We start from the raw sequence: 10,537 nt of genomic DNA on the forward strand, positions 1-10,537 counted from the left end.
GTCGCTTGAGACAATTTATTAATGCAAAAAAAAATGTATATAAGAGAGTTTCTCACAATAGTTCATTGGAAAATGATCGTCTATGCGCTTTAAAGACATATCATGGACCAATCAAATGCTAATCCATTGATCAATCATTGTTAATATTGAGGAGAAAATGAGCCATCAAATTTCTCTTTGTCGAGAACATATCATAATCAACACATTACATAACTATAAATGACTAAAAAAATACAAAAAAAACACACCTTTACCTAAACACATATTAGACCAAATTATTCTTAACTAGCTCCTAAGTGTCTAAATATCATAACATTCAATTCTTTTTTAAATTCAAAAAATGCAATTTTAGTCTAAATGGAAAGATTATCCATTGGTAATGACCATGTGACACCAAAAACTATTTTATTAAATCTATCACTTGAACCTATCCAAAATTTCTAGAATCATCATTTTCAATCAAACTTGCTAAAGGTATTACAATATATAATTTTATCATATAATGATTCTTCTAATCGAAAGGGTTATTTAAAGGGGAATAATACAAAATTAACCTTCACAATATAATAATAAACCTGGGTTTTTAAGTATTTTTAGTCTATCTTATTATTTGTTTATCAAAAGTATGAAGAGTGGGTATTTGTTAAAAAAAGTATGAAGAGTGGGTATTTGTTAAAAAAATTATCTTAAAGTTTAAAAAGCTAGGTGAATCTTACTAGTTTTAATATGCAATATTTTTGTAAAAATATTCAATTTTTTAATAATTTTATCTAGTCTTTATAAAATTTTCATTATTTTTAAGGTAAAATGATTTTACACTATAAAATTTGGGTAAATTGGTTTTAGAAAAAATAAAAAAAATTAGCAATTTTTTTAAACACGAAAAGTAACCTACTTACTAATATTAGCCCCTAAAACTAATAAACATGTAAGAAAACGAGTCAAAAATATCATAAAACATATTTTTTTGGTTTCCCTTTAAAATTATTCACTGCTATTGTTGAAATCATCATTTTAAGTCATATAATAACACATTTTTTATTTTAAAACTATTTTTTTCCTTTAAAATTAACATTTTCTATTTTGAAACTATTTTTTTGGTTTAAAATTAACACTTGATAAATGAAAAAAAATTATAATAAAATTTATAAATTATAATAAAATTTACATATATAACAAGTTCTGTTGAAATTCCTATTTAATTAACAAAATTTACACCAAGAATTCTCTTGAAATCTTTACTTGATTGACAAAATCTATCAACAAAAAAACCCTACTTGATGCAATTAATTTCTCTTTAATCTCACCACTTCCAACGTATTCTCCTATAAACCCTATCAAGTGATTTTCAGTTTATAATAATTACAAAGTAGTAACTACACCACCTAACAAGTTCTATAAACACCCTATAATAAAGTCTACAAGCACCATGAAGCGAAATCTGAAATCTAGATTAACTTTTAATGATGTCCAAAATTACGCTTTCCTGACCATTCGGATAACTAGGAGTGAAATTCAGTGCAGATGATTTTAAGAGTTTGGAGCAAGTTTATCTTAATTACCCTTATGCCACTATGGCTTGAATCAAGGTGTTTAACACTTAGTCAACCGCACACACAAGGAGTTCACTTAGTGAACCTAGCTACATTGATCACTATTTTGTTAGGTAAAATGGCTTGAATCAATCCATGTTACCAAGGTTTAACACTTAGTCAACCACACCCACAAGGAGTTCACTTAGTGAACCTAGTTTGGTAAAATTGCTTGAATCAACCTATCTTACCCAGGTTTAACACTTAGTCAACCTCACCCACACTGAGTTCACTTAGTGAACCTAGCTGCAATGATCACTATTTTGTTTGGTAAAATGGCAATACATAGACAAAATTCATTACATGTATCGATTTATAAATATAGATAGAATATAACATGTTTGGCCCTTTAATCGACAATGGTCATTTAGTCCATATCCATGCTACTATTGTAAACTTTAATCCATGTTAATCCGCCACATGGGAAAGCAAGACTACTACCAGTCGCGTGACTGGACATCAAAATTCGACAAAGTCTACAAAAGTAGAATTGGAATTCCACAAATTTTGTAGCGAGTCCAACACGGCCGGTATACAAATTTTGTAGCGAATCCGCGGGCCGAGTTGTTCAATGTTGAAGGGCTATCCAAAGAATAAGCGATTCGAAATGCATGAATGGTCACAATGTTAACGTATTCCTACCGTCATTATTGACTCACGCTCACTCTGCCCAATTTCAAGTAGGTATTGACTGGTGAAAACCAATCCGCCACTACATCCAATGGCTTCTATGCCTTCGTCGAAGCCATCGCCTTCTTCGTCACGCGCTTGAAATCAGCTTCATCGAAGCCGTCGCCTTCTCTGTCACGGACCTGAGATCGAAAGGCTAATTCTTCAAAACTTTGAAATTAAAAAATTCAATCCGAATTCTAACCCACAACTACATAGAAGCCTGCCTCATCTTTCTCGCAGGAGGATGCGCGACTTCAATTACAAGATGCCTCGGTACAGTGTTCTCTTCACTCTGCTCCTCTGCGCCATAGTTTCGGGCTTGATAACGCACCAGGTCTACCAAGGTGAACATGTCCGTCCCGCCTATTTTCTCTATTAGACTAGCAAAAATTTTGTAGCATCTCGCTTTTGTTAGGCTTAGGCTGCAGAAATTTAAGGTACCCTAACAATTTGTAGTGTTCTCACGGTGTTTGTCTTGTTCGGGGGTTTGCAGTGGGATTTTCGGTTGCCCTATTGGAAAATACAAGTTTGAGAGCCTCTCTGTATTTACAGTATGGCGGCCAGCAAAACGCTGCACTGCCCAGCCACGAGGATGGAACCCTAGCGCGGACCAGCGTTAGACACATCAATAATATCAGCAAGAATCTGTATGTACAAGACGTCGTGCTGCTTCCTGAGGACGATGTGGTGTTACTAATTCCTTTGCCATGGTCAGGCAGGTCTGTAAATTCTATCTATATATTCCCTCCTAAGTCAGGGCTTCGTTGTGTTTTCTGGGATCAATTGAGCGTACCAGTGAAGGCCATCGATTATTTACAGGGACGAGCCGCCATCAGATGCCGCCTGGGCGATCCCAATTGGGTCGATTTCTTGTCGAAAGCAGGAGGCATCGGCACAATCGCGTTAACCAGCTCTGACGATAATATTTTATCTCCATTTTTGCCCTTCTCGGCGAAGACTGTATCTAGTCGTCCTGTGAAGTGGAATTCTCTGGTTTACGAGAGCAGTGTTCAGAGTGATGCATATGGCGATGATCTGATTTTATTCGCCAAGGGAATCAATAGAAGGCAGGGCATCAACACAAAGCCCAGAAATCTTAGATGTTTATTCAACAATACCTTGGAGACTGCCGTGACGGTGACTGCTCAGGAGGTTTTCAGGTGTAAGCAACCGGAGAAACGCCTTCGACATGCGCTTGTTGGTGCCAAAGTCACTCTGAGATCAGTCCGTAAGAGCAACCGTTTCCAACTTCCTTCGGTAGCGTATTACAATCCTCATCATGTAATTCCCAATTTCAAAAAAGAATCCAGGAAGTTTCAGATATGCGCCTGCACTATGGTATTCAATGTAGCGAAATTTCTCAAGGAGTGGATTGTGTATCACTCACACCTGGGAGTGGAACAATTCTTCATCTATGACAACAACAGCGATGACAATTTGGAAGAAATAATAAATTCTATGGCTGACAGCAGCAGCTATAACGTGAAACGCCATCCATGGCCTTGGGTTAAGACACAGGAAGCCGGATTTGCACACTGTGCGTTGCAGGCCAGAGAAAGCTGCCACTGGGTTATGTTCATAGACGTTGATGAATTTGTATTCTCTCCTAGATGGTTAAACCAGACGCCCAATTCTACTTCCAATGCTCTGGGACTCTTGCTTGTGAATAAAACAACCCAGATGATTAATTCCACGTCTTCCTTATCTGGTAGTCCAATAATAGGTCAAGTGTCTATATATTGCAGGAACTTCGGCCCTTCCCATCTGAAAAGCCATCCCCCCCAAGGGGTGACTCAAGGCTACACCTGCAGGGAAAAACTGGAGCAGCGCCACAAGTCCATAGTCCTCCTGGACGCTCTTTCTCCTTCGTTACGGAATGCAATACACCACTTTGAGCTCAAGCCTGGTTACAAGACCATGCGCCTAACATTCTCAGAGGCCGTGATAAACCATTATAAATACCAGGCGTGGAGTGAATTCAAGGCCAAGTTTAGGAGAAGAGTCTCGGCTTATGTAGCAGACTGGAAAAATTCGAAGAACCCTTCGTCTCAGGACAGGGTTCCGGGTCTCGGAAATGAGGCGATTGAGCCTCCTGGATGGGAAAAAAAATTCTGCGAAGTGAACGACACGGCGCTCAGAGAATTCACCCGCAGAGTCTTCTCTGTAACGAAAGGGCCAATTTCAGTCATGCAGTGGCAACTTTAGCCAAAAATAAAATTTCTGCACGGTAAATTTCCTGCCTTGGTTACGCTGATGACTGGTGCGGGTTAGTGGGTAATCATGGATCACACAGAAAGACAAGCTAAGCCGTCCGATGAATCTCTGACTGCTCACACCGCGAACATTGTCCAATGGATATTATTACTTTCAGTGCATTTGTTTGGTTAAAAGTAATATTTCTGGTCCGTGGGGTCAATACTCTGCTTTGTATAGATACAGGTCGGTTGGATCAGAATTTAATGAGCGAAGGTTCGTCATTACTTGATGTATACCAAGTGGACCAAAAGATGTATACTTTATTTTAATATATTTTTAATACTATAACCACTAGTTTCGAATAATTCGATGATATCAATCAAATTGTTTGCAAATTATCATTGTGAAAATTCTCAAAATGGTTGAATTTTCTTAATCTGGATATCTCGAATTTTCTATGAACAGTAGCTATGGCTGTGACTATTTTCTATTTTTCCACTCGTAATATACTCCTATTATGAAACAAGTTCATAATTATTTTTTTGGTTGGTTTGAATTTGAAAAAACTCATCCCTGTTATTTCTTTCATATTAGTGACAGAGTAGTTATTATAGGGTTGATAATTCAATGCTATGGTACTTTCATTGGCTTTGGGATTTTATGTTTTTTTAAGGAGTTGTCTTTAGTGCGATTTTTTGGATAATTTGGTGGAAAAAATTGAGGTTAAATCTTGATTTGTATTATTTAAAATGGTTTTTTCACTGCATATTTGGGTTCAGCACCCTGAAAAAACCCCTGGGACGCTTTGATTGTGCAGAAATTAACTATCAAACTTTGCTACTGGATTTTGATTAGAAAAACCCACAAGAAAAACTTCCAAAAAAATCTCTTTAAAGACAACTCCTTTTTTAAATCCAGCTGTATAGTTGTAACCATAAAAGCTGAGGGTACTCTAAACGTATATCTATTCGAAGGTGAGAGAAGCTATGTTCTGAGGTGTCTTATGTATTTCTTTGTACAGATCCAGATGGATGGTTTGTATCAATAGTCTCTAATGAATGTTCTATTTATTAATGGTCTATATCAATAGTCTGTAATGAATGTTTAATTTATTAATTTATTTATATGTGGAAGGAGCCATGTATTTTGCATCATTATCTCTTTGAAGATAAAAGATAATCTTAATTAAAGTTGGAATGTGAAAAATGTTTGAAGTCTCGATTTATTCATTATCGTGTATATTTATCAATGAAAAGATGATTAAAATTCTTGGAATTTAAAGAACACTTTATCTAAATTTCCAACCCTAATCATTCGAAGATGATATGCCATCTGCACATCCAGTCCCACCCTTCAGGCCACGTCATTAATTGCACATTAAACAACTTACCTCCGGTTTTTTCTCTCTTCTATAGGATAAGCCAGTAGTACTACATGGCACTATTCTTAAGACCATGTCATTAATTGCACTTTAAACAACTTACACCAACTTTGATGTTTCTGATTATTTGATTTTTACAATTAAAAAAATAATTTTCTTTATTTTTAATGATATATATATATATATATATATATATTTGGTAAAATATATTTTCTTTTTTATTTTTAATGCATTTTCTTATACTGGATTTTTTAAAGACTTTTTTAATGCATTTTCTTTTTGAGACTTGTCATGGTTATGTAGTATAAGCTTTTACATCAAACATTTATAGTAAATTTGTCTTGTGCTTAAAGTTTGTTCTTTTTTATGCATCAAATATTTATGGTAAATTTGTCTTGTGCTTAAAGTTTGTTCTTGATAATAGTTTAACACTGTATTTGCTATCATTCATAATATCGGATCATACATGTATAAATTGATTATAAAAAAATTGTCCCTATTAAAACTTATTGCATATATTATTTGATCATGCTATTTGATGATTGAAAAATGGTATTTTTTTAGTTACTTTTGTCATTGTGGATCACAAATGGAACATCAAAGTTTGTTAATATTATCATGACTTTGTCGTTATTATATTTATAACTTGCATATACTTGAAGGTAAATAGATTGCAATTTATATTTATTTTTGTTTGTTTAATTAATATACAAAAAAGTTAAGAAGCTTTTTAAGATTTTAATGAATGGTAAAGGATGTCCATAATATGCATATGTGTGTAATTTAAACAAATGCTAATGCAAGTTGTATCATATACTTCATAGCATATTCTATAGGGTATCATAAGGAGCTTTGCATAGTTAACACAGGATGGGGTAGATATTAAACATTTATGGTGACACTCCAACTTATTGCAAACATAGCATTCCATGACTAATGATATTTGCACATTCAAATCAATACATTGGCATTGAACAACTTGTACTAATTATGCTTGAAGTAATCAACTAATATATTGGATCCTAACAAACCATAACTACTTGAATTGGCCCAATCTATCACTATCAGCAACATATGATACTCATGCGCTTCAAGGGTCACAACCAACAAGTTATTAAATTCAGCATTTTTATGCATGAATTTTGTTTAAGGAGGATGTAATTATATGTATCATAACACTCAAATTATCACTGGGACTAAAAATAAAACCCTTGAGAATAAAGGAACCCTATCCTCTATATTGTAGAATGCACAGATTATCTATTTACTTATATAGATAGGAGGCATCCTCACTCTTTGGCAGAGGGAGGGTTGAGGTTAAGGGGTGGACTTGAAGAGCTTTCACTTTACTTATTATAAATATATGTGTGATAGTGTTCCTTGTGCATGAATGTATTTTAGAGTTGTGGTGTTTCAATAGCTAGCACATAGGCGAAATCCTTGAGGGGGCTCACTTGAGGTAAGGTGTTGTGTATATTTTGCATATTTTGTATATCTATATGTTGTGATTTAGTTTGTGATGTTTCTTGTTTTTATGTTTATTTATACTAGCCATCATTTATTATGTTTTTTGTAGAGTTATTCTTGTTGTAGTATTAGGACATTGTAGCTACAAAATTAGATCCACTTATCATTACACGCTCAATGTTGATAGAGCAAAGGAAATAGTATCATATGATTAAAATCCATACTTAATCCAAGCTAGGAGGTGCCACTAATTGAGAATGAAACTGTAGGTGATAGGTGTTAGATTATAAATGAATTAATTTATGATTTTAGTCTTTTCATTGTTATTTTAGATTTTAACTAGAATATATTTACCTTCTTTTTGTTAATGAATGAATTTCTTCTTTATAGAATTACCAATTAAAACATGTAATCTCCATTAAGTCCATTCAAGAACCATGTCTTGTGTTATACACAGAGTGCTTAGTGAGCATAATTAAACCCCAGGTTGATGATTAAGTAATCTAGTGAATTGAACTTACCCCAAACTCTACGACGGTAAATAAAAACACTATCATTTTTGGTGCCATTGTTGGGGAGGTACTAAAGGAGCATGAATTCTTGCTTTACACTAATTTAAGGAAAGACACGAGACATGGGATGTTCTTAGGAAACTGTTGACAAACCTCTACCAACCTTGGTCCTTAGTGTCATGCATTAAGTCATATTAGGGTGCATGTAAAAAATTAAAGACACTAACAAACATTTCCATATCATATTAAGCGCTACCAACATTACTAACACCTTAGTAGTAAAAACAAAATTTGGGTGCACCGGGGAGGTTAGCTAGAGGAGATAATCTAAATGGTGCTACAAAATCCTAGCCTAAAACTCCAACTAAATAAGTTGCATCCAACATAGTAAATATCCCTCCCTAAATTGAATCTATATAGAAAACTGTTATAAGTACTCTAGTTGTAGAATCTATTAACAGATAGGAAAACCTTGTCCAAGAACCCAATATCTCTATTAATTATCCCACTTCCCACAAATCTATGTTAAATTAGAGAAACCTATTTTTAAACATGACTGGAGGAGGAGATTCTAACCAAAAGGAAACTATTACATTTGAATTCCCTATTCGGGAATAGGGTGGCATAGTCCAAATAAAAAGTATCCTACTTTATGTCCTACCTATTTTTCTTGGATTGGCTAGTGAGTATATCAACACATTCCTCTTTGAATTTGATGTCTTATACCAAAGCTATGACTATTCCTTTGATGTCCAAACCTAAAATTATTCCTAGTCACCCTGACATAAGTAGCACTTCAATCATTCATGGGGCTTGGGGGAATACCATTCAAACATGTGAGGAGATGAGGAAAAAGTTTTCAAAGAAATATCAAGCTTATTGAAACACAAGGATCTTTGGGAGAAAATTTTCAAGATGACTCGGAGGGATGATGAAAAATTGGAGGACTATGCTAAGAGACTTCAATACAACTTACAATGATTGAAACACAATAATATGGACCCTAATATTCTTAGAGTTATCCTCCTTAGAAGGATTAGGGACGACTATATAGATGTATTAAATCTCATGAGAGATGGAGATGTCTCTTCGTTTACATATGAGAAAGTTTGTGATTTATGCAGACGATACTCACATGACACTATAAAATATGGGAAGTGTCCCAAAGTCATAATTTCAAGAATTACAAAGTGATCAGGAGGATGAGTGGCGAGGGCTAAGTTAGGAACATTATTAGATATTTTCAAGACTAATATCCTAGGTTCACTTAACCCACACAATCATAAACTTTGAAAGAAAAAGAGAGAAAATAGGAGGTCGACTTGTCATTAGCCATATTTTGTTCCAAATGTCGAAAGAATCACCCTCTTTGGGAATTTCCTTCGAACAATGTTGAAATGCGTGTTGCTTTTGAGTAAAGGCATGCAATTATATATTTCACTTCCTTACTTGATCTTAAGACATTATATTGGGGTCTAGTGAGGACAATGAACAAATTTGTCTTATAGTAAAGAAGCGACCATGGTCACCCTGACAACCTAGTGTAGTAGATGACCCATATTAGTATTTTTTTCCATACCATTATCCACATAAAAACTAGTAGTCACCTACATTATGGAAGAAATGACCTACCCATGCTCAAAACCAACCTTGAAAACATGTTAGGTGAGGCCCTTTATCCTTTGGGAACTTACCCCCAAAACACAACAGTACCCCTAGTTACACCCATTTCTCTAGCATTCAATGTTCATAGCATCAACAATTACCACCTATCCCAAATAATAAAGTAGTCAAAACCACCTACAAACTAGCTTCATTTCCAACTTATTTCATTTCTCTTGCCAATTGTAATGATATTCATTTGCATTAAGGAAAAGTGATTAATGAATAAACTTCTTCCATTATCCAAGAACATGATGATGGTGTTAGTCCCATATAATTGGATGATCAAGTTACTAACTCTTCCTCTAGAACATAAGCTATATCACAAATCTTAGTCAACAATACTCATAGGGGTCAATTATGGATTTTCCATATCTAGATGATTTAGTGTAGGTAAATCCCCCACATAAATAGAGTTTGATTTTTTTTAGTGTAATTAAGAAATGTATGTATCAAAATACCTTTATTTCAAGTCATTAAGAATGTCTTGATCTATGTTAAGGTTTTCTAAGAACTCTATCTTAGAAATATAAAAATAAGGAGGAATGGTATTCAAAATGTGTGCTTGATTAGGAAGTTAGCTAATTTGATGTTAGGAAATATTTTCATAGACCAAATATCTGGATCTAGGAAGTGTAATTATTAATGTTGATATCAATAATAATTTCATTCCCAAGAAACTAATTTACTTTTGGGAAACTATAAATGCTATGACCAAGGAAATGATGGAAGGAATATAGTTACTTGGTCTATAATAAACCCCCACATTTCTTCATATAGTTGACAAATATATATAATTGAACTATGGGGATTTCTAGAAGACATTCATTTTTATGGATTCATGGGAATACCTAGCTAAATTCATGTTTTTGTAGCCAAACGTTAACCAAGGAGGATACCTATTGATTCTGGGGGGCCTTAGTTGGTCATTGTCACCGCATATATCCATGGTGACTCCATTGATAATATTACTCTTTACCCCCTACTAAGTCATCTTCTAATTCAAAAAATCCTCCTTGTATTGAGGATAAAGATGAAGAGACTATCCAAACTAT

General features: G+C 34.4%; 1 protein-coding gene across 1 annotated transcript; it reads left to right on the top strand.

The window, feature by feature from the left end:
• Positions 1 to 2,232: 2,232 nt before the first annotated feature.
• On the top strand, positions 2,233 to 4,825 carry LOC149144336 (glycosyltransferase family 92 protein At1g27200-like). The gene is made up of 2 exons (XM_089449409.1): positions 2,233 to 2,608; positions 2,758 to 4,825. Exons 1-2 carry the CDS (start codon positions 2,509 to 2,511, stop codon positions 4,467 to 4,469), a joined length of 1,812 nt encoding a protein of 603 aa, XP_089305535.1. The 5' UTR covers positions 2,233 to 2,508; the 3' UTR covers positions 4,470 to 4,825.
• The last annotated feature ends 5,712 nt before the right edge of the window (positions 4,826 to 10,537 follow it).

This window comes from Pinus tabuliformis, chromosome X, assembly GCF_031772625.1.
Source record: "Pinus tabuliformis cultivar Carrire ecotype Pingquan chromosome X, CPIR1, whole genome shotgun sequence".
Classification (NCBI taxonomy): Eukaryota; Viridiplantae; Streptophyta; class Pinopsida; order Pinales; family Pinaceae; genus Pinus; species Pinus tabuliformis.

Excerpts from the sequence above, each read along its gene's own strand:
- LOC149144336 (XM_089449409.1), top strand. The coding sequence starts at position 2,509 with ATGCGCGACTTCAATTACAAGATGCCTCGGTACAGTGTTCTCTTCACT. Across the intron at positions 2,609-2,757 it reads AACGCACCAGGTCTACCAAG|TGGGATTTTCGGTTGCCCTA; the intron begins GTGAACATGTCC and ends GGGGGTTTGCAG.